Source organism: Cryptomeria japonica, chromosome 5 (assembly GCF_030272615.1).
Source record: "Cryptomeria japonica chromosome 5, Sugi_1.0, whole genome shotgun sequence".
Taxonomy (NCBI): domain Eukaryota; kingdom Viridiplantae; phylum Streptophyta; class Pinopsida; order Cupressales; family Cupressaceae; genus Cryptomeria; species Cryptomeria japonica.
In genome coordinates this window covers 723,484,676-723,510,916 of record NC_081409.1, presented here as the reverse complement: position 1 = coordinate 723,510,916, position 26,241 = coordinate 723,484,676, and the positions used below count along the sequence as shown (strand labels likewise).

General features: G+C 36.9%; 1 protein-coding gene across 5 annotated transcripts in view; it reads right to left on the bottom strand.

Moving 5' to 3' along the window:
- LOC131032846 (probable aldo-keto reductase 1) overlaps positions 1 to 26,241 on the bottom strand; it is a 127,086-nt gene that overhangs the window by 81,343 nt on the left and 19,502 nt on the right. For all 5 annotated transcript variants that reach the window (XM_059221687.1, XM_059221686.1, XM_057963923.2 and 2 more), the window contains one exon: positions 16,349 to 16,521. In XM_059221687.1, coding sequence (XP_059077670.1) covers positions 16,349 to 16,521 — 173 coding nt within the window. The remainder of the gene's footprint in view (positions 1 to 16,348; positions 16,522 to 26,241) is intronic.

Below are 26,241 nucleotides of genomic sequence, written 5' to 3'. Positions count from 1 at the left end.
ATGGCTTAACAAACCAACTAATTTCTAAAATAAGCCAATAGGAAATGAACATCTTCCTTCTCACAAAATACGATGAAAAGGAATGAATGACAAAATTTCAAGCCAACTAAGATTGTAACAAATTTTATTCTAGGACATTACCTTTGTCTCTCTCCTTGATGGCAAACGCAATGAGCCTGGACATGACTATATCGAGCTCCCCCATGGATATACTAGGCATGACGTCAAGTTTGAACTCAATGACATCCAGCATTTCAACACAAGTGGCAAAGACCTTTTTCCATTCTACCTTTTGTTTTCGAAAACCTTCCATGAAGACCAGGAATGAATAAACACCATTCAAGAGAGCAACAAAAAAGCTTGCGACTAGGAATAAAATAGATTTCACTTTGCTTTGCAAGTCATCAATGCTGAAACAATCTTCATCAAGCATGTCTTGTACAAACATCTCCTTGATTGACACAATGAATTGATCTTGGATTCCTTTGAGTATCTCCTCCATCCTAACACAATCATCTTTTGCATTCTCAAGAGTCTCCTTCCTTGTCACCAAGACACAATACCATTGATTAAAATCATATATTGCTTTTGCCTCCATGACTCCTCCATCTATTAATACTTGCTTGGGAACTTCTTTCAATACTTGCAAACATGGTATGGTCTTGTCTTGAATGCTTTGAAATTCTTCCCATAACTCCATGGTGTTGTGAATCCAGCATAGAAATGTTGTAACCCTTTCATATGTTCGCATGAACTCCTTGGTAAATATGCTTGCTTGTTTGAAGGTATCCTTAATCCACCCTTTGGTCGTTTGGGCTATCACTCTTGTTTCTTCTACCCCTTCAATTGCTTCCTTGGAAAGTATCTGAGGCGAGACAGATGTCTCATCCTCTTGCTAAAATGGAAAGCATTGTATATAATTTAACAACTATTTGTTCTCTTCCTTCAATTGTCTCCTCTTTTCAGTCTCTATCCTTAATTGCTCTTCCATAATAAAGATTGAACCTCTCAGCTCTTCAACTTCTTGAACCTGAGTGATAGGACCAAGATCAACTTCTCTTATGTCATAGTCTTCTGTTGGGATCCCATCTCTTGGTTCGTCAACATTTGGGGTTAGAACTTGTATCATCTGAGAACCAAAAGCCTCCTTCACAATCCTAGAATACCTTTTGCATTTCTTCTTTTCTTTAGTTTGATTTACCCGTGCTAACAAAGCATCCAAATCTTTCACTTCATCAATCACCATTACAGGCTTCTTCTTCATTCTCTCTCTCAACCAATCTGGTTCTTGGCAGATCTGCTCATCATCTTCTTCCAATTCAGGTTGCTGCTGATTTTACTTTGAGGTTGCAAATGCATCCTCTTGAAGTTCTTCCCTATGAACATCAGTGTGCATCCCTAGCATTTCTCCAACAGTGTTTACTTGCTGATCGTGTGGAGGCTCTTCATTGCGAGGTGGTGAATTGACTTCTACATGACTCATTCATGCTCCTCCTATCTTGCAAATTTTGAGTGACTCCTTCCCCTTCTTGTGATGTATACCTTTATTTTGAAGCTGAATTGATATCCGCAAAGAGATCTACTTCTCTCACGAAAGAGGTACAAGTAGTGGACTGAGTGGTTGCAGATTTGTGTCTCTTTTGCTGCACTGGGTCATCATGAATTCCTTTTCTTTTCCTTCCCTCAGATTGTGAACTCTCGGGAACATCTTTCTCTACATTATGCCTCCCTTCCTCTTGTTTGTTTACTCCATTTTCCATGCTTTCATCTTCAGATTCTTCTGAATATTCATATTTGGAGGAGGATGATTATTCATTATTCATTCGTTCATAAGTCAAAGAAATGTGTTTCTCACGTAATTTGTCAGCTTGCTAAAGTATCCATCTCTTAGTGTTTTCTATCACTGGCTGATCAATTACCTCAAGTTGAGTAATCTCGGGGATGAACCAATCTAATGAAGGAAGAGATCTACCATTCTCCTTATCAAAATTATGCAATAAAATTCTTTCATCCTCTTCAAGTTGATCAAGGACACGCACCGCTTTTGTAAGTCTAACCATCTTAGGTGATAATCTTGAATACATCCTTTTTCTTATCTCATAATCATCAGTCCATAGATGAAAAACTCTGCGGGTTTATCACAGACTCGCAAGTACTTGCGGGTCAAAACCCTAGCCAAGTCACTTGCCATTAAACTCGGCTCCAAGTTCTATAAAAACACACAGCATTTTTGAGGAAATACTCGCGAAATCTCGCGGGTCAAACCCTATTTTTTCGAGAAAAACTCGTCGGGAATTACAAATTTGATTCTTATATAAATGTGTATCTCTAAAGAATATTTTTAAAAAATGTATTTTCAAATGTTCGATAAAGTTACCAAGTTATTGCCAAGTTTTTTCTCGAGTTTTTGCAAGTCTCGAGTTTTTTTAAAATTTTGGGCTTGTCAAGTTATTGTCGAGTCCGAGTTTTTCAACTATGATCAGTCGCATTATCCCAATGATCCTCAATATGCACGAAACAATGGAACCTCTCCTTATTAACTGTCTTGATGTTGTGGTATGGATAGAAATTACTCCTTGTTGTGTGTGTCTTGAGATCATAATATTGCAACTCTTCCTATGATCCTTGTGCTGCTGATAAGGTGGAACATGTCTCAAGTGACTTCCCTATCATGATGGGGAAAGTTGTTCTTGCTTTCTTCCTTTTCTTCTGAATTTGATCATACTCCAGCAATTGTCTTGATACTTCTAACAACACCACCATAGCTTTAGGATATCTACGAAGACGGTAAGCATATGATGAGCATCCTTGTATTCTCAAGTAAGTAAATTTCGGGAACTGAATATACCACGAACCATACTTTTTGATCAAGTTCATAGCTTCTTTGCATAATCTGATATGAGTGCCTCCTTGTAACATTCTTACAATGTGCATAGTGAAGGCATCATTCACTCTCTTGCAGTGAGCAATGCTACTCAGTGTAGTTGAGGAAAGGCGTCATATACCAACATTTGCCCATCAGCATGCCCAACTAGTGCTCTACAAGTTAGCCCTTTGTATCTGCCATATCTAGCTAAAATATACACCACATAGGAGCTTATATGTAATGTCCCAACTTAGTACCTTGGAAAGAATACAAATAGTTGGTGAACTAAGACAAGACAAATTACCTTCTTACTTAATACCTCTAAAAATTCCCTATAAAATACCCTGCAGAAAACATTCAGATTATTATATTCATTTGGCATATTGAATTTGAATTCTTATAGTTGTTTTTCATTATAAATATTTTTTTGTTGTAGATTAATGTTTTGGAAATGGAATAATGATTGGGTTGATTATCATAATCCCTCCATTAGACTACGGAAGTTTCCTCCCTATAGCCTCCATCATGTAATCACATTTATATTACCTTTCACAACTTATTACTATTTTCCATTCCTTAATCTACATTTACATATTCCTAGTATTCCATGACATATATTCCAAAAACTATCCATTAACATATATTCGTGAATATCCATTATCATGTATTCACAATTATAATAACTATTCCTAACCATTCATTAATATGTATTTATTACATATATCTACACCTATTCATTAACATATGCTTACACCTATTCATTAACATATTTACACATATTCATTAACATATAAAAAACCATTCATTATCATATATGTTAAAGTATTTATTACTTATATTCAGAAACATATATATTAAATATGCATTTAATTATAATCATTAACATATACATTAAAATATTCATTTATTAACATGTATATTAAATATTTATTCATTAACATATAAATTACAATATTCATTACTTACCTGTTCGTAAACTGCAGCAGTGGTTTCTATTTCTACCCTTGCTGTTCGCAGTCTGCTCCCTTCCCAGACTTCCTTCTAAACTCTTTTCCCTGTCCACCTCCACCCCCCTTATCCTTGCGCTGACCTCCCTTTTTATATATCCCGTGGGAGGGGAAAGGTTGCATCTCTCGAATGTCTAAGAGACATGTCACTTCCTAATTGTATCTCTCCATAAAATGGCAGATTAGTTTGTTATGAAAATCGTATCCCTTCATGCTTAATGATTATTTGCTACCCTTGTCTAATCGTTGTCATTAGATCACACATGTTCATCATAATCGCTGTTTAGCCTTAGTAATTGTCTCTTAATTGCTACCATCCATAATCATTCAAATCACCTACGTTTAGTCGCTGTCTTATGAGTGGTTGTGACTAATCATTTGATAAATAAACTTCTTCCTTAAGGCAATAATAGTGATGATCGATCTTCTTGTTCCTCTATTAGTTTGCTAATAAGCGATGGGCAACGAAGGATGATCAATCTGCGTTGCTGACTGTTAATACATCGACACCAAGTTTATTTGATCAATGCTTATCATCTGATTATTATGCCAATTGATCTTTTTTGATGATGATACCATTCGACTTTGCTCATGGTAAATGATTCTCAATCAAGCTCTTTCTGCGATCATCTCATCACAGCGATATTACTGATGGATGCTTACAATATCTTCATCATCTTCATTGGTCTGATAGAGATATCGAAGAAGACTTGCCCTCAGGATCAATGCTACGAGTCTTTATATAATGTTATATCTTCAGCATACTTCCTTAACTTTAACATGATGATTGTTGCAATGTTGGTATCGATATGAATGCGAGACGTTCCAGTTACACTAGCCAACTCTTGTATTTAATAAATAAATAAATAAGTATTTAATAATTTTCAAATAATTATTCATTGATAAATATTATATTAAATAATAATAATTATTGTTTCATTTATGCTATATATAACGATCAAGGAGGGGACATGACACTTGTTAGGAAGGCGGCAATTTCTACCTTCAATAATATGATACAAGTTCATCATGGGTCAATCTCCTACAAGAGTTACGTATGTTAGGATTAAGGGAAGGAACAATTCTAATAAGTGAATGTGTAATGTCCCTAATCGTCGTCTTTCAACCTTAGAGGAAAAACGTGAAGTCTCATAAATGAGACGATTTTCTAATATTATTAGATGTTATTTAATAAATATTTTAATTATCGTATTTTTTTAATCACAATAATCCAATGTCTAAAGAGGGGTTATGACATTATATAAAAAGTCTTTGTATGCTCTAAGTCCCTCAACTGTTCATTCAAGTTGTCACTTACCAGTTTAGCCCAATTAATGATCTTGACCCCCTTTGCAACCTCTTCAATGTAGTACCACATCCAGTGTTCATATGAAGAAACTTGTGGTGACCCCATGACTCGGTTCAGCATCATGACTAACTCTCCAAATCCATCCTTGAAGTCAGATTTCAGGAGCCTCTTCGGTAACCTCTTGTAATGATGTCTAGGCTCTTTGATCCACTCATTATCGAGGATCTTGTTGTGATCTCATCACACATCGCCCCATCAAAATGGGGACCCCCTAAGTTTTTTGGTTGCTTAGTCTTGTCTCTCTCTCTCTGCTTTTTTTGATGAAATGAGTGAGTTTGTAAAGTTTGCATTCCATGTCAGTCTATCAAAGGTCTAGTTAAGGAGTTCATTGAGTCGCCCTCTTCATGTTGAATGATTGATGAGTAAATTTTCCTTGAGTCTTTTGCTTGAGAATTAGTGAAGAATGAGTTTGAGCATTTGAATGGGTAATGAAGTGATCATTTGTAATCCACCTCATCTCTAAGTCTATCTTAGGTTTCAACTTCATGACTTCACAGTTTAGAGCGAACTTCAGCTTCAAGGAGATTGGAAGCAAACTTCATGAAGGAGGAGATTGGAGCGAATTTTACCTTCAAGACTTCCTGAGTGAGATAAAGAGAAAATTTACTTCATGTTCAAGCATTCACAAAACAACTTCATGAGTTGAGCCTTTGAAGCAAAATTCATACTTCAGGAGTTGATACTTCAAGACAAACTTCATCCTTGAAGGATTTGGAGCGAATTTCTCCATGATGAAGATGGAAGAATGGAGAAAGATGTGAACACTCATTTCATGTTGGGGAAATCAAGAATCAACTTCATGAGTTGTATATGTGAGGCGAATTTTACAATTTCATCAAGATGTAAAATGATCATAATAAACTTCATGCTTGACTTAATAACTTGAAACAAACTTCATATTTGGGCAAGTTGAAGCAAATCACTTGACAACTTCGTGACTTCACATTTTGGAGCAAATCACCTATTTCATGAGTTAAGGAAACGAAGCGAACTTCAGGAGTGACATATTTGAAGCGAATTTCATGCTTGAAACTCATAAGAGAATCAACTTCATGACTTGACCAAGAAGAGAAAAGTTAATGCTTTATGAGTTTGAGCTTTGGAGCGAAGTTTGTTATTTCATGAATCATCATTTTGGAGCGAAATCCTCAATTTCAGGACTTGATCAAGAGGAGTGGACTTCCTACTTCATGAATCATCACTTTGGAGTGAAGTTTCTTACTTCATGAATTCAAGTTTAGCAGCGAGGTTGTTACTTCATGACCTAAGATTTTGGAGCGAAGTTCATAATCTTGCAAAGTGGGGCAATTTTTAAGAGTGGAGTTGGGAACAAATAGGTGAAACAAATTGGAATTTGACAACTTCATGAATCATCATTTTGGAGCGAATTGATAACTTTAGGAGTTGCAAGAGATGAGCGAAGTTTCTTTCTTCATGAGTTTGAGTTTATGAGCGAAGTTGATAACTTCAGTAGTCGAAGGAATGGAGCAAAGTGTGAACTTCATGATCTCACCAAGAGGAGCGACTTTCATCTATGAACAAGCACAAACATGAGCGAAGTTGAGTGAAAGAAGAAAGATAATCGCCTTGAGCAGATGTAATGCCAAATGAACTTCATGAGTTGCTGGTTTGAAGCGATTTTACAACTTCATGACTTCAAGGATTGGAGCGAACTTCGGGTTCAAGCGTTTTGGAGTGAACTCTATACTTCATGAGTTGCACTTCTCAAGCGAACTTCACCAATTGACTTAGGAGAGCGAACTTGAACAAAAGAATGAAACAAATTCAAGAATATCAACTTCATGATCTCTTAAACTTCATGAGTTGAGTGATAGGAGCGAAATTCAAAAACTTCATGAGTTGAGTGATAGGAGTGAAGTTCTTACTTCCGGAGTTGAGTGATAAGAGCGAAGTTCATGTATCAAGAAGGAGCGAAGTTCTTACTTCGGGAGTTGAGTGATAGGAGCGAAGTTCATGTATCAAGAAGGAGTGAAGTTTATACAAGGTGAACTTCATGACTTAAGAAAGAGGAACAAAGTTCACGTTTTCAAAAACCAAATTAATTTGAATGCCCAAAACAAACTCGAAATTGATTTAAAAACAAGTCAGCCAGGGTAAGTTTTGATTTTTTTTATTTCATGGCAAAGTCGGCCTTAGAAAAACAGGATACAACCTTTCACTTGATCGCCTATAAAGGAGGGTTTGAGATAATCATTTCAACATCAAAACAAACAAACTGTTTCCTCTCTCTTAAGAGAATTTCATCAGCAGCTAGCAGATTTTATTAGCAGTCAGCAAGTTTCATAAATACAGATTGGCGAATTTACCAAAAGGGCGAATTTTCATTAAGGCGAATTCACATGAAGATCAGCAAATACATTCTTTACAGGGCGAATTTATTCATCTATACTCAAGTCTTGCAGACGTATTTATCATTATTTAGTCTTCAAATAAGGTGAAATCAGTAAAAAAAAACTGAGGTGAAATATAACATTTTGCTTGATAAAAGAGTCATCTTAGGCCTGACTATAGTTAAATTTTGATTAAATCTCATTGAATCAGATCTACATTAATCACAAAATCAATCTTTTTCAGTCATTAAAATCATATCCAAGATTGATTTGAAATTTTATCTCACCTACCTTTCATTATTAATCTAACTTGAACATCTCTCATAGGTGAAAGATGGCAGCTACCAAACCAAATAAGACTCTTTACCGCCAAGCGCTCATCAAGGAAGATATGAAGGGGAGTGCGTTCGAGAGTAGGATCACATCGAATTGGAGCAAAATTGGAGACACGCGTCTCGGCAAGTTGAACACCAAGAAGTTTCGCCACCCATCATTCATCAATGAACCTACAGCAACAGCCAAGAAGATGATCGAAAGTGGACAAATAAACGCAGCTGGCTTTCCTCCTCTGGTGCAATGCTACGAGCTCATCATGGAGTGTGCTCAACACTATGATCTTGAATCAAGAAGAATTGTCGCAAAGGATGAGAAGGTGCTCGCATATCTCTCAGAGACAGCAACCAGTGAGACATTTCATCTACCTAAGCCCAAGGAAATGACCTACATAACCTTGGAAGGAGCCAAATCGGCCTACGAAGATGGCCCTAATGCTTGCACAAAGATCATCGACAAATTTTGGTTGAAAAAGAGTAGAGGAGGGAGAAGCAGATGGCCCAACAAACTACACAAGGTAGACTTCCATGATGAATATAGAGACTTCATTACCTTACTCCATCAATTGGTTGGTGCACCTGAGGCTTCGTACTTTGAGAATGGATGTTCTACTACATTGAGACTGTCACCCGAGACAAAAAGGCGATCAATTGGGCAAGAGTTGTTAGTAACAGTAATTAAGGAGATTAATGCGCACCAAAACATTCTATATGAGTTCCTACGTCATATACTCCATTGTGAGAAATTTTGAATATCCAGAACTCATGTATACAGGCATAGTAGGAAGAAGACTTGGAGAGATCAAGGTGTATGAATGCTATCCACAGCTTAAACATCGACCAAAACAACACTACAAGAGGGTGAACGATGCATTCACTATGCATATCACGAGGCAAATTTGAGGTGGATCACAACAGAGACTCTCCAGAGACGCAAGCATTGGTAGAGCAATATGGTGCGTGGTTCATACAGTTCCCGAAGTTCACGTACATCAAAGTTCAAGGATCTCTCATTCCTCCCTACATGTTGCCACGATACCCAACAAATAGAGTAGTGTTACTCGAGGTGTTGAGACAATTATTAGCATATGTCAAGGCATATAGATATAGGCATGGAGCCGATGTTCCTTTTCCCATCACACTTCGAGATTCCATTGAGTCATGCCCATCCATTCATGAAGCCGAATATGCCAAGCGAGAGTTAGCACTTCATTCACTTAAGCTATTCACAATGAGAGAATGCTTTGATCCATATGACAAGGTAAAAGAAGTTTTGGGGAGAAATAATAGACATCGATGGCATCTAGAAGACTATTGGGCGAATATTCCAAATGATATAGAGGTGAAAAAGAAGATGTATTCTAGGCTACCCCTCAGTTTCATCAGGGAAGGCAAATTGTTCCACGTGGCCAATCAAGTTCAAGATAGTGGCAAATATCTCCAAGGAGCTTATGCCAAAGAAGATAAAGAAGTCAAATTCAAATGGGCAGATTTGGAGATTGAAGATTTGAAGGAATTAATGAAGCCAATCTTGGAATACACTCGCATATGGGTAGATGTGCAGCACCAAAAGTTGAAGGAGCAAAACATAACACCAACATTCCACTTAGAAGAAAGAACGGAAGAAGATGAAGCTAGTGCAAGTGGCAGCGCACCCCAACCATCTCATTCAAAAGGATCAAAGAGGAAGGAAGATTGTGGTGAGAAGGAACCTGCAAAGAAGAAGCATAAATCAAGTATAAATCATCCCCCTTCCCGACCAGAAGAGCTAAGGATAGAAAAGGAATTGAGTCAAGGAGCCAATGAATCAGCTGAGTCTACAGTCCACAATGCTAAAGGCAAAGAGAAGACATCTCAAGAACAAGAAGATTTCACCCATCTCATTCAGGAGATTGAAGATGACGGCGAAGATGATGATGAAACTACTTCACCACCTAGGGATGAGCAAATGGACGAAGGAGCACAAATTCAAGAAGGAAGATCTTCTATCCCGGAATGGCTAAATGAAAGGCTAGCTCAAGAGGTGATAGTGACAGAAGAAGAAGAACAAACATATGACATAGCAAGCCTTCTAAGTCAAACTCAAGAAGTCACCGAGAAGAGGAAAGCTACGAAGATGTCGAAGGTAATTAGAGATGATTCGGGATCAAGAAAGTTCCAAATAGCTACTCCAAGAGTTGAGAAATATGAAGGAGAAATTACAGCTAATGAGTATGATATGGAGACCATTGACTTGGGACCACTCACTTCCAAGCAAGATATTGGTGATGCGACTGATTCAGTGAGTGCCGTCAATGATATGTTGAGAGTTGAAATAGAGAAGAATAGAAGATTGGAAAAAGAGATAAGTGCATGGAGAAACTACGTTCAGCAGTTTCAGCAGCCTTTGACACATAAAAGTCCAGCAGCTACACCACCTCCCTTGCTTCCTGCAGAGTCAATTGATCACATGGATAAATAGAGGAATTCGGCGCAGTTGATGGATACATGGATTGAAGATTCATATACTAGAGTGAGCAAGTTCATGAAGCGCATCATGCAAACACTTGATACAGTCATAAGAGTCCTTGGAAGAACTCATGTACTTATAGAGGCCTCCGAAGCTTTTACTCATGCTAGAGATGTTATCATCCCAGTGCTTCAAGTAATAAGGAAGACACCAAGAGAGGTCTTATCAAGGGAGAAAGTAAGAAAAGAAGGAGCTACACCCAATCTTCTGCAGTGGAGTAGCTTGCTTCACACAAAGAAGATTATCTTCGAGGAAATTGGAAACGGATGTGGCCAAGTCCAAGATGAAATACATCAAATCCATGATAAGATAGTAGGAGTGGCGCAAGATGTCTTGAGAAGAAAGATTGATCTAGGAACAATCATAGAATCTAAAGAGTTACAAGAAAGAATAAAGGTTATCTTCTATGGTACTGATGGCATGATAACCAAGGAGCAAATGAATGATATGCTAGAGTTCGTAGTCCTGGCAAGCAAAACTCAAGAGCTCGAACCTGAATGGGAGGATGCCATCGTCAAGGCTTTCGACGAAGTCATGCACATGGAAGAGTAGTTGAAGTCTCTACCTGAGATCCCGATGAAGGAGATAGAAGAGTCGGTGACTAGATTCATTGAATATGCTAGGAAGGAACGTGAAAAGGGAAACAAGGTTCTAGAAGATAGTTTGTTATGATCACATGTGGCGTATAACGTTCCTATTGGAGGATGCTTCCTTGATTTCCATGCTAACTCATCCTATTTTTCTATTGGCTGATTCATAGTGATAATTATCTGATAGGGTTTTTATTTGTGTCAAACCCTAATTAGGTTGTAGGTGGCAAAAATCTTGGCCCTTGATCTCCATTTGATCTCATCCTTTCATTGTATTTGGATGCTCTATATAAGCTCCATTCATTTCATTTGTAATGGCGAATAGTTGGAGAATAGTGATTTTGATAGCAATAGCAATAGAGTAGAAGAGAGAGTAATAGTGGAAAGAGAAAGACTTGAAGAATTGTTATTATTTGGCAATTGGATTAATGAAACATTGAAGTTATGGTGTTTTTGATCAATCCTTGAAGCTCATTGCATGGTTCTTCTATCTTCTATCTTCTCAAGCTAATCTTTTGATGATATTGATAGTTTTAGCTTTAGATTACATGATGGAATGTTGTACTTGATATATTGTGGAGCTCGTTATCCATACCGCTAGCTTTCTTGTTGATTGTAAGCGAGCCTTGTGTGGTCAACTAGAGCATTTAGAAGTGTTTTAAGTTTGATTATTGCTCAATCATTGATATGCATTCAATTGATGGTGTCTATGGTTGGCAGTGATTTGAAAATCTTCAAACATCCTTAGAAGATTGCACTAGTTCTAGTGGAGTTCATGTATGGCGATGCTATGACTAGTTCAGTTTCACTTGTGTCATTTCTTCATCCATTCATTTTACAGTAGCTTAGAATTCCTCTAAACCCGATCTTTTGCCCTTTTTTTTGATAATCATTTAGTAGTTTTAGGAAGGAATTTCATTGCATACCATCTGCTAATCAATTGTTAAAATCTTTTCGAACCATAAATGCCCCTTGATGAAACGGCAATCACAACGACCAACTAGGCTTATCCACATGTAGTGACCCTACATATCTGAACCTTGGAGTCTTTTTAGGGTGATCCTTAAGCAAATCTTCAACATCCAAAAGATTTTGTTCAAGAGAGGATAAGATAGTTTTGGTATTTTATTCTGAATTTGAATGTGCCTAGTGAACACATCAACAGATCTCAGTACACTTCTCAGGCTTGCTTTCATATAAAGCTAAGGCTTCTTTCTTACTCTTGTAAACCGTGGAATCATATATAGGTAGATTGAACACTTTAGAGTTTAGCCATTGGTATCTCGGATAGGCGAGCTAACACTTTACTATCCGGTGCTATGATTTGCCTTTTTTCTGAGTTATAATGCTCGGCACACTCTACAATCAGCTCACTGCATTGAACAGCAGTGGGGAAGCCAGCAATATGGGAGATGTCGTTTCTTGTCAACTTTCTTGCAATCTTGGAAGTGTTGTACTTTCCCTTCCCAAATACTCAACCCCGAAAAGCAATGATGTCAATATGCCCAAGGTTGGTGCACCAACCTTTCACCACTCTAAGGAGAGCTTGGATTCGAAGAGCACACCCCTGAATTCGTCCTTCATTTGCACTTGCCTTCAGTCCCTCCAGTCCTTGCTCCAGACATCTATCTGCAAAACAAATAGCCTTTTGTCACAAAATTGATATAGCTAAGAGTTTTGGTGATTGATTGATGTGAAAATCAGATTGTGCTTCATGCTATGATATCTCCAGCTAGGACAGCACTCTCAACCTCCCCGCGTACCTTGATGAATATGAGAAATCTAAACTTGCTTTGAAAATCAGAAATTATAGCGTCTGGACAAGTCGGTCGGACCTAGAAATGACACAAATAACTCAGACCCTTTGATCTTATAACAAAAACTCAGCCCTAGGGTCTCTTGAAATTGACAATAAATGATGACCTTTTCACACCAACCCTAAGACCCTAGGGTTTATTGTCAATTTTTTAATGTTAGGATGATGTTGTATCCTTTTTGAAAAAGAAAAATTGGGATTAAAAGGTTGTGAAGCCTGAATAAAATCGTGAGTTGTGTTTTTTAAAAACAGAGGTGATGCCCGTTTTCTTTTAAAAATAGAGGTGATGCCCCTTGACCCCAACTTGGGGGCGATGCCCCCAAATCCCTGTTGAAAAATATAGGGGGAAACCGCACCGATAGAAGTAGGGAAGATCTAACCTCCTAGTCTGATTAGGCTCCATATAACAACACAACTTAGAAATCTTGGTATTTAGATTTAGTATTTCAAATTTCCTATAGTCTCATTTGAAATGTAATTCTTATACTGTAATACTGTCATACATCTTTTCAAAACTAGTTTTTCAAGTACTATATGTATATGTATAACTATATCAGCACCACCACCCCACCACCACCCCGCCGTCGTCCCCCCGCCGTCCCCAAACTTAGGCCCTTGGTCCCCCCATCCCGGAAACGTGTCCCCCCGTCCCCAACGCCCGTGGAACACTAATAAAAACTGAAAGAGAACAACCATCAAGATGCAAACACCATATTTCTTGTGGAAAACCATTTCAGGTAAAAAACCATGGCATACAATAGCTTTCATTAAAAAAAATGGGCACCAACCCAGAATACAAGAGTAAGCACCAACTCACAGATTCTAACTCTAATGTAACTTCTCTCTTCACTCCCTCTTGAGATTCTAGCTCTAATGTATCCTTCATTGTTTCAGGTTTCATCATCTTGCGTTCTCTCTCTTTCAAAAATGATTATTTTGGCTCCAGTTCTCTACACCTTCTCCTCCTCTGTGCATTTCTTATTTTCATATCATAATACTCCTCAAAAGACATGTCACAATAGACAGCAGGATCCAAGACAATATAATGAGTGTGATATCTCTCCATTTTGTCCTCTTGTTGCAGGTGTATAGGTTTTTCTTCTTGCTTCTTGGTCACTATCGTAGGCATCTCCTTTAGATCTGTTCTTTCTTCCTTCAAAACCATTCTCTTTGCCTCTTGATGCTCCATCCTTACGATAAAATCCTTCCAATATTCCTACAATTCTCATAATTTTTCTGACACTTCTAATATGGATTCTTAAATTGTCTTCGTCTTCTTGGCCTGCTAACATCAAACTTCAATATGCCACTACAGAAGAATAACATGCAATGCATACAAGTCTATCATAAAATGATAAACTTTTGATGATTCACAGGCTGGCATGATTCTGCTCTGATACCAGTGTAATATTCTCAGTGCAATACCATCCCTAGGGTAGTACTGTTCTTTCAATGGACTAATATTATTTTAAATGCATACTCAGAATTAACTACTCAAAATTGAAACCACAATATTGAAATAACATCAACTTGTAAATGCCCACGACATGCCCACCCCTGCTGTGCATTATAGATTTAAACAATAGCGCAGAAAGTGGACATAGGGAAAAACCAATAATTATTTGATTATTGTCTAACCTTGATTAAATGTAATCAAATTGGAAGATCTCAATTCTAATCATTGTTCAATTTTCAGAATTTCAGGCCTGTGGCCTTTAACAATAATAATACCAATCAACACAATGTTTTTGGAGTGACTTGGGAGTTCATAGGCATTGCATCATTATACATCTAATCATGCCTTGTGTCAAAGACATCTCCCTTGCTTCTACTATGTAATGGCAGCGTCAATTAATGCAGTCCAGCACTTCTTGCCTGATGCAGACCTCTGAACTGAGCACCTCTAACTGATGGTGAAGCCAATGTGTAATGTTGGTCGCTTAGAATTAAGTTGGGCTGCACATTAAATATTGCTCGGTGTGTATGACAATTTTCAACCTGGGCATGATGGGAATGCAGTTAGTTCTAGTACACTAATCTAAAATAAACTTAGCAGTAATACAACAATTTGAGCAGGGTTTTGGTCCTACCCAAGGGCACTATAGTGGGCTTCATCCCAATGCCTCAGGTTGCAGAGCAACTTCAAATTGTTAACCTCTTAAACCTAAAACAAAGAGGAATGAAGCTACTTATATACTACAGTCCAAACCAAAAGCAAGTCGGCCTGGGAGTTTGAATTTCCTGCTTTGGCACCAATGCAAACAAGAAGTCGGCCCAAAACATATATTATTTTATAGCATAGTGTTAATAAACACTCTCAGTTAATAAAAAAAACAATATTTATTTAAGCCCACTGGAAGGGACATGATTTTCAAGGTAAATTGATTGTGAGTTGTTTGGTGAATGTTGACATTGGCTTTGGGCCTTTTAGTTTTGCCTGTTGTTTTTAAGTGATTTGTAGAGCTCCCTAGGTCTGGCCATACACTACATTAAGCAGGTCGTACACCTCCTTTTTGGATACCTAGAGTCATGGATTGAGTTAATGGCTTTGGGTATTGCTCAAATTGATATCTCAGTGCTAGGTGCCCCCCTTGCAAATTTTTGAGAGTGGTTATCAGCTGGTATTTATTTTCTAGTGAAGTCGCCCCTTCCAACTAGGCTGTCCAGGTTGCCCTTTCATGGCATGAGGGCTCATGATGGAAGCACAAGGGTTTGGTTGCTTTTTTCAGACGTCCATGTTGAAGCTTGGTCTTGGTGTATATTTGCAGGTTTTTCAGACTGTAAGTATGCTCCCTTGGTGGATTTTGAATGATTTCTGAGGGTTTAATATCTGTTTTAATGGCTTGCAGCAGGAGTTTAACGTCTTGGGAGTTGATAAGATGATTTCAGACTTGCGAAAATCCTTTTCTCTGCCTTGCCAGACAACATCAAACTAACTGGGTATAATTCAGTCCGCCACAGCTGGGAATGCTTGGTTGTTGATGGAACTATTGACATTGAAGTTGTTGTTGGTCCACCACACCTGTCATGTTGCAAAAGCAGACCTGCAATCTGATATTCTCTGATTTTTAAGGTATTTAATAGCATTTTTTGGTTGTATGTTCAGTTCGGAATTATTTAGATTTCTTTGGACATCTATTTTGCCTTCAAAACAAACAGCAGATGGTAAAACACATTGTAAACAACTCATCGGACATTTATAACAGCAAAGTATTATGTAATGCCAGAATAGTAAACTTGTGTCAGCAGAAAATACTTTTTTCACATGCTCAATTGTTTGATTCTTGTTGGGTTTTGTTGTTAATAAATTTCAAAAAAACTTATGGGGTGATATTTCAGTTGCTTGTCAACTTTTACATGCTGTCAGAGCTTCTAAAATCATACTATAGAAAGGAAAGTTAATGAAATGCTAAGATCGAGTACACATTTTCAAAAAAATAACTTCGTAACAAAGCACATGATATATTTGTAAAAAAAAACAACAAAGAGATTCTTAAACATAAGGAACCTGCAAGTAGGAATTATTTCACTCTCTACGTCACGTGTCCACAAAGACCATTCAAGTTGAACAGCTGTTATGGGATGCACTGCATAAGCTCGTCTAATAGTGTCCACACTAGCTTCAGAGAGCCCAATATATTTGATCTTTCCTTCTTCTACTAGTTTCTTGAGTTCCCCTACCTATAACAAAGTCCAGCAATTATCTTGCAAATTGTAAATGACTACCGAAAAAACGAACAAATATAAAATACAAAATATGTGGTTATCATATCAACTGTTGTAGTCAATAAATCAATAACCCCCAACAATAGCTAGTTTTATTGCTTAAAAATTTAACTGGCATACAATTATTAATTATACATAAACTATCAAAGGCATGGGAGGATACCATTTATACTAATGGAAGAAAATATGATTCAAAGATAGCTAACAACAAACATTAGATAATCACAAGCCTTCTATCATCAAAAAAAAATTTACAGAAGCCCTCCAACAATACAAAAGCTAAGGCATAGTTCAAAAATCACAAAGAACTTGCTGGTTGAAATGTCAACTGAGAAACTCGATCTCAAACTCTGCATGCAAGAAAAATGAAATGGACTGACAAGGAGAGTCTAATGATGACTAAGAATCCCAATAAATTTAAAAATAGTGTTAACAAAACAAACCCGTAGCAATTAATATGTGTCTCCAAGGCGAGGTCCTATTATTGCCTTGACAACACAACCCAGTTCTTTTCAGACTCGAAGCCTCCTCTTCAAGCTCCAATGGGTCTTTTGTGCTTTAATTTTGGTTCACAATGTGTCCCAACTGCCCTGTGATGAGTGTTTGTAAGCCCTATTTAAAACAAATCTAGAAGTGTATTTTGGCTTATGAGGACCTTCAATGTTTCCTGTGTTTTGTGTATTTCATAATAGCCTCTAATTTGTCCTATTAGCCATCCGTGGCAATCTAGTTTGTTTCAAACCTGTGTGGAAGGCCTCAAATCTTTTATTTTTGCTTGTCTTGTTGCCTAACCTCAAGCCCGTGCACTTTTTGTCTAATCACATGGTGACTTGCTATACTTGATCCCCATCACAAAGTGATTTTCTTTTTCATGCAAGTTGACCAGCAACCAATTTTGCAGCTTGTAAGCAAAAAATTTGGTAGTTGTGGTGTGTTTGTGTCATGTCCCCTTCTTGCATCTAGCTCAACGTGAGTTTTCCATTAGCCTACTCTAGGGTTCCTCTAGGTTAAGTGGATGTGGTTAGGGACACAGTGTCCTGAGGTGAACTCTTACAGTGATTTTCAGTGTCTCCGGCAAGTTTAGTATTTTTGGCATACTGTTAATTTTAGTAAGCGCTATTTTTAGCGCTTGGCCATTGTCTCAATTCCTTCCTCAGTTCAGTACCATGGGTTTGAGTTGGATTTGGTGAGTTTTTATTGTTTTCAAAAGAGTTGTATTTTATTTCATTCACTAAGTCTTATTAAGTGATTTTTAAAATATCCCCCCTTGGCCTAGTAACACGATGTTGTTTTTAAAAGAGGGGCCATCTTGTCATCCTAAAGGGACACCTAAGTGAAGGAAATCTATTTAAATTTTATGAGTTTATATTACATGCCTAACGGGACATCTAGGGGTTATAAGGAGACAAAAGAAAATTAAAATGTTTTATTTGTGAAATCATAAAAAGTTTGAATTTCTCTGGGGATTTCAAATTTTGGTTTTGGAAGGAAAAGGTTTCAAATTGAAGGATGGCCTATATATACATGTTTTGAGCTCTCATTTTTATATGCTCGCTTTGAAAACTTACCAATATGCTGTTGGATTTCTCCCAAAGTTCACTTCTGCTGGTTGGAGGATGAAAACCCTCTACTGGTTAGCTGGTGTTGATGGTGAAAGACCCACCCTGGCTGGTTTTCTGCTGTTTGGTGTGATTTTAAAAATGATTTAAGTTGTTTCCTAAGTGCTGGTGTGAGTTTTCTGATTTCTGGAGGTATGCTTTTCCGAGTGGCTGAATTCATATTTTGCTCATATCTTCTGAAGGAAAGCATATTTGGTTCTGGGTATTGATTTATACGGTATACCTCTTTCCTAACCTGGACGATTCAGTTCGATAGGTTATTTGTAGCCATTGGTGAAAATTCGAATTTTCACCAACAAATCATCCCTCAAAGAGGCTGTACCAATCTACCTTAGGGTGTTTCAGACTGAGTCCAAAATCAGACATTTTGGAGGTCTGAAATCTGCACATTGTGGCATCATTATGTGAGAAATCTGATTTCGGTACTTATCTCTAAGCTGGAAACAGTTTGGTAGTCTTTGGAGACTTCGAGGAACTCATACTAATTGCCTGAGTTCATTTTATGCCTTGCCGTGGAGCTGGAAATATGTAATAACCCTATTGCTTATAGGCCAAAGGCCACTAATCATTACAAAGACACAAATGTCAACTCCCATGAGAGCAACATTTCTTCTTGACTGCAGAAAGCAGATTTAATGAAGATGATAATAGTAGTATGCTAAAAGACTTTAAACAATGATACGATAACACATACAGTGTTGTTAAAGCAGCTATCATAATGTATGCAAGAACACACAAGGCAGCGACTTTTTAGAAGTTTCATTAAATATTAGAGAGCAGTGATAAACATAAAGACAACAATCATTATTTTTCTACAGATAGCAAGTTTCTTTCAAAATAAATGATGACTTCATTAAGATAGCAGTGGTGAGAAGAATGTTATTCCAAACAGCAATTAAAGTTATGTTAATATCAGCAGCAACTATGTTTACAATCGCGCAAATTTGAGTTCCTCATGTATGCAGATCATGAGATTGTTGATACTAATTAGAGACTGCATGCAATCACTATATTAATAAGTGGCAAGTGGCAATCATGATGAGATATGAAAAATTCAGCAATGACTACACATACATCAGCAATTATACTGAAGTTCAGAATAGATTATTTAGGAGATATTAAAGACAAACTGTTGATATATATATATATATATATATACACACATTGAGTATTTGTTTATCAGTGACCTGATTAAGAGATTTGTTTGATTAAGACGACATCAATTATATTAAGTAGAGAAGCAGTGATTAAGAAAGAATGTGATCTTAATTAAAAGTTTGCTAATAATAAACAAAAGGCAGCTAACTTCTATGGAGGAGATGTGACTATTCATAAAGGAGGACTATATTCTATGTTCAAGAACACTAACTAAAAGAAGCAGCAATTCAGAAAGTGAAAGGACGTGGTCAATATGCTGATCAATTTTCATCCCCAAATGGTGCGATTCATAAAGAAAATAAGACAATTATGTTAAAGAAAGTTCTTCCATAAGGTTCAGTTTTGAAGTTGATTATGATCAAGAGACGTGTTCTAAGGAATACATCCTTTTGTCAAAGGACATAAGGAAAGGTATAAGAATAAGATCGTTGAGGAATGGAAAGGTGGAGAAGGAAACATATTTGATTGTCATTTCCCAGTGAGGATCGCTCTAGTAGAGCAAAATTTTACAAAGTGGAAGCATATGTTTCAAATACATAAATCAGGAAAGGCTTCAGAACAGAACTGCATGATTATAAGGATATCAATCAGGAAAAGCATTCAAGTTTCAAGGCCTATAAATCTATCTTGCATAGGAAGACTTATCACAATTCCATGCATAGTTTTTAGATTCATAAATCAGGAACAGCAATATCTCCAAGGTTGCATGGGTACTCGTACCCAGCCCCTGGGTACTCGTACCGGAGACTCGGACGCGTATCTTGCACCAGAAACTTGGTTGGAAACGTCTCCATAGAGAGGAGACTTCCCACTAACGTATCTGCCCATCTCCTACCATCTCCAAACCAAACAGAAAAAAGGAAACCTTAAAATGTTAAAAAACAAACAAACACAGGCAACAAAATAATCAAAATGTAGTACAAACGGAAGAAAAACAATGCTCAAAAGTCAAAACAAATGCAGGTCACAAGGATTTCTTAAAACGTTGCAACAACCATTACTAAATTATTATATTATATTTAATGTCATTATATTTTCAGAATTTCTATAAATTATTAAATTATATTTAAAAGAAATTGGCGTCTCCAAGTACCCACATCTCCTATTTTGAAAAAATAGCCATACCAGTACCAGCACCAGTCTCCAAAGTCTCCAAGTACCCCCGTACCCATGCAACCTTGAATATCTCATATAAGCAGATTTATATCCAAGTTTATACATGGTTTTAAGGACATTATTCAGGAGAAGCAATCAGACATCATCTTCTTGTGCATACAAATCAGACTTTATATCAGAAATCCAAGAGAGTTGTAATCGTCCATAGTTATCTAATATTTTAATTATCCATTTTTTTCATTTGTTAAATAAATTACAATTTTAGTGAATATATTTAATTGTTTCTACAAGGGACATTACAAAATATTTCAGATCAATCCTCTCTCGCCTTTGAAGGCTATTTTGAGGTCTAATTATGTTTATAGCAGATTTACAATGATTTGTAAGTGTATGTTGAAGTTTGAATGAAGGCTTGTTTTCAATCAGCAATTTATCTTCTATGTATTGTTGCAAAAAATCTATGTTTATGCTCTTATACATTGATTTGCAAAACTGAAAGGAAAAACATCAGCAAACCTCTTAATTGGCAAGAAAACACTTGTAAGTAAAACATTTTCAAAAAAGAAATCAGGGGTTTAGACATTACAGTTTACCCATAAGCAAGTAATCACCCATAGTCACACCAAAAACTACACATAGTCACACCCTTGTTGAACATTCTAGTAAAACATGGGATTGATCTCAAGATGTGGGAACTTGCAAATGAGATCAAACCTCAAAAAAAGAGTTGGATCCCTCCCTAACCTAGATGTAGCAATGTTGGTACAATTCAACATAGGATAAATCCATAACCTACTCATATTCTACTGATTCTCCATGGTAAAGGATAAGAAGGAATGCATAAATGGGAAAGGATGGTGTGCACCTAGATTAAATAAAATTCTTCTTGCCCACAACACCATAAATTTCAGGATAAACTTGGTGTAGTTAATAGATTGACCATAAAGGGAGGATTTTAAAGTAATATTGTAATATTTAGCTTATAATGGTCAATTAAGTCTTCAAGATAAACCTAGTGTGGTTAGTAGATTGACCATTAAGAGATGGTATTAAAGTAATATTGTAATATTTAGTTTATGATGAACAATTATGTCTTTAAGATAAAATTTAGGAAATTTTTTTTTTATTCTTTGAGGAAGATCTTATCCTATTGCTTTATTAGTTGTCGATCTTATCCTTTATAGATAGATCATTTGTATCTCTTATTTAAAGAAACTTTTGCTCTTTAGTTTAATATTGAATATCTTGATAATCATTTTGTGTTCTATTTTTCATGATAATTGTCATGTCCCCAGTTCTGAGACCAAGCATGGTGTGGTCCAAATAGGGCCTGCTAGTAGGGGACATTACAATAGTTGATACAAATTGTACTCTTTTTGTATTCAAACCCAATAAATAACATTTCCCCTTCTTATGTTGTCTAACTTTTATTTTGTATGATATTTATCTTTGTTTAAGGAATTTAAGTGTTTTTAACTTGTTGATTCTTTACTAAGTTAACAAATCCAATTCAAAATTAAATCTTCTGAGTTTTGGAAGTCACAAGTTTTTGAACTATGAGCTAGAGCAATAGAATATTATAAAATAAAAGTATTAGTCAAACAGTATCTGAGCTTTGATGCCTTCGCACATGTATTGATGCCCAAATATTATATCTCAGCTATAAATAAACACAAATTCTAGCTGCACTGTACAGCTCTTGAATCTAATATGTGCATTTCCATTTACATTCTAAAGTATCGCTAAAGTACAGAAACAAATCCTGTTGCATGAAGACCAGAGAAGTGTAGCTTGAACTCAAATAATCCAACAAACTCACACATGTATTAATGCCCAAATATTAAATATCAGCTACAAATAACAAGAATTTTAACTGCAATGGACAGCTCTACAATCCAATATGTGAATCTGCAATAGACATGCTGAAGTACAGCTGAAGTAGAGAAGCAGTTCCTGTTTCATGAAGACCAGAGAAGTGCAGCTTGAACTCAAATAATCTAACAAACTGCTTTTCCAAGCATCTATGTGCTGCTCTACAGACAGAGGAGAATACAAAGAACCAAATTGTCCAGTTTACCAGCTCAATTGGTGATGATGATGGTATGTTCCTTGATTATGCCATCCACCAAGGTTCAAATTCCCCAATGGTCCAATTGGACCAGCTTCAACCCCTAGGTAATTTTTATGGACTTGGTCCCTGTTGATGTGTTTCATATGCACATGCGAACACAGAATAAAATACCAAGGTATCTTATCCTCTCTTGATCAAAATCTTTCCAAATGTTATACTATGTGATCAATTGGAAGACTCCAAGGTTCCTAATGTCGGGTCACGACATGTGGATAAGCTCAATGGTTGATGTGATTGCTGGTAATCCAAGGGGACTTACGTTGAATAATTGAATGCTTGAATTACTGGAAATTAGATTCTAGCTACATGCTTGGAGAATAAAAAAAGGGCAAAAGAGGTGGGTTTAGGGAGACTACTCTACTCCAAAGAATGCAAGAGACAATGGACAACCTTTGGTGATACTCCACTAAGCCTTGCTTTGACATGCAAAGCAACAACTCCACAAAGCTTAGTGCAATCTTCTAAAGAAATTAGATGATTTTCAAATCATTATCAAGCATAGACACCATTAATTGAATGCATATCAATGATTGAATAACAATTGAACTTAAGCTCATTCAAGTATTCCAGCTGACCACACAAGGTGAATTTGCAATCAACAAACTACTAGTGGTATGGATTAAGAGTTTCATCATGAAACATGCACAACGCTCTATCATTCAACTAATTATCATGAAGGCAAATGAATTGAGAAGTAGAGACCATGCAACTTGTTGAAATAACACATAAATTCACCACAACTTCAATGAAATCATATGTTCTTTACAACTAGACCTTGGCAACAATCTTTGCCTTCTCCTAATAAAACTTCTATTCTAATTGCTAACTAGCTATTATCTATTGATCAACTACTCACTATTTCTAAACTATCAACCTTTACAAATGAGAGAGAGAGGCCTTTTATAGTGCTCCCTTTACAAATAAATGGCCCAGATTGATTCACAATCAATGGCCAAGATTACATGATAGAAACACTATTTAAGGTTTGTTGGAACAACTCCTAGCCAATGAGAAAATTACAATATTTGGACACGTCTTTATTTGACCAATAGATAGTGAGGGTAGGTACATTGGAGTTTGTGTCCCCATGGATGAGCTTGGTTCGTTGAATCCGGATATACTGATGTAGAACCCTCTTATTGGTGGAGTGGTGACTAGGATGACACCTTAGTTTGCTTGTCGACTTAATAGATTATTATGAAGGAATGTTGAGCAATATCTCTTGATACTCAACATCTCAAGCTCGCTCAATGTGGTGATGATGGGAAGCATCATCATGATTAAGTCAATCCTCCATCTTTGCTTGCTTATCTTACCTTGAGATAGTTGTATGCCCTCTCCTTTATACTTCAAGGTTTTGACCTCTTCATGTCCATCATGATGCAATGAGAGTTCTTGAATACCTCAAAATCCTTCTTGTGAAGTCACCTTCCTTGATACCCTTGTGCTTGCTGATGAAATATTTCCTCTTGAAGACATCTATTTCCATGTTTAACTTTGAAGTTGTGAGGATTGTTGATACACTTTATAGCATAGACTTTCAAGTGGTAGAATTCTAATCTTCCTTGTATCTTGGACCTTGACCTTGATGTAGAAATTTCCTCCTTGGAGTACTGTGCTGATCTTCCTACAATCTGTCCCTCTTTGATTTCCTCCTTTGCTACCTGCAAAACAAACAAGTAGGTATCAAACACACATAACATATACTTAATTCCATCCATCTTTTATTCCTTATAGCTCTGATTTTGTCTGAGTTGTGTTTGCTACAAGTCTGATTTGAAAACCCTCAACTTGATCTTAAGCACCCTAATTTAAGGATCACCTCTTTTGATCAATGGAATGATCAAAGAATTTGCTGACCTTGCTGATGAAATCCGCCTCCTTCCTGATGAAATTCGTTGTTCTTCTATTTAGAAGAAGAATTCGTTTTTGTATTTGCGATTAAATGACTGATTTGACTTCGCATTTATATGCCCTTGAAGAAAAAGATGTGTCTTTTGGGTTATAGGCCGACTTCTAAAGGCTTAAATAAAATTAATATCATTTCCCTAAGTGGCCAGCTTGTTTGGCATTTAGACATTTTCTTTTTAAATCCAAATTTTGGCGCCAAAACGTGTTTTTCGTGCTTCTGGGCGTGGTTATTGGAAGTTCGCTCCCTTCCATTGGCAAAGGAAGCAAGTTCGCTCCCTTCCATCGGAAAAGGAAGTGCATTGAAATCGCCATCCAGCTTGCTCTTAGCAACTTTTTCATCAATTTGTCCCTTTTCATCAATTCATGCCTTACGGTTTTGTTCTCCATGCATGTAAATTCATCAAATTGTCTTCAAAGAATGCCTTGGAAGCCATGTCACTCCTTTTCATTGGCAAAGGAAGTAGGTTCGCTCCCTTCCATTGGCAAAGGAAGCGAATTTGCTGTAATGAGAGAGCGAGGGAAATGACTTAAACTTCAAACTTTCCAGCATCATTCCATCATGTCTTCATCGATTTGTTCCTTCATTGTTCAAGTTCACCAAATTACCCTCAAGCATGCAATGGAAGTCGTGTCACTCCTTTCCATTGGCAAAGGAAGTGAATTCGCTCCTTTCCATTGGCAAAGGAAGTCACTTTGCTCCATTCCATTGGCAAAGGAAGCAAGTTTCCTCCAATGAGGGAGCAATGGAAGTGTAGCCTTTCCTACCTGGGAGCAAAGGAAGTTTTCATATACTTAACCAAATTTTGCCCTATGTGACCTGCCTTTTGACAAAGTACAATCAACCCTCTTGGATGACAAGAAAATCTTGCATACTTAGTGAACTTCGATCTAAGGGATTCATCCATCAAACTTCCCTCTAATCTTGTTTGAATTGACCTTACTTGACACCTCATCTCACATCGCCTCACTTCACATCTCGCATGAAGGGCAAAGGAAGGCAGTCAATGCCAAGGAAGGGCAAAGGAAGTGACTGTTAATGCCATGGAAGAGCAAAGGAAGTCACTGTCAATGCCTTAGTCATTCATTTCATTCCTCGCCTTGCAAGCAAAAGATGAGTGATCCATTCCAAAAGCCTCGACAACTGATTGACTTCATTCGAAAGAGAGAGACTTAACCTGACTTCCTCCTTGTCACTTTAAAAACTACACCTCATACAAATGAAAGGCTAATAGCAAAAGACTCCACCACAATCCTAGAAAGCGAGAAAAAAAGTAGGGGTCCCCATTTGCAATGGGACAATGTGTGAAAACATCACAACAGTCCCCTACTCATGGCAACTTAGCAAAAGATGACTTCTGGTTGAAATGCTCCATGGTGTTGCCGTCTGCTATGTAAGAGCAGAGATGCTGATCTCAACATCTAGTTTAAAAGTTGGCTCATTTCTAAAAATCAAGTAACTTTGAAGTTTGAACTTCAGTACAACTCAGTGACTCCAATTAACAGAGCAAATTTTTCAGTTAGTTTAAGCCTTAAGGAATATAAGCATAGTATCTCATGTTTAACTGTTTCCAGAATTGAGGCCATTTAAATTTGTATAATTTCCATTAAGTATATCACAGTTAATTGCTTTTAAAATATATATCAGATTTCATTTGATTACTTCAAATGCAATCACAATTTATACATTTATAAGACAGCACATAATATATAGGTATCCTGAAAATTTCCAGCCATTTGTCA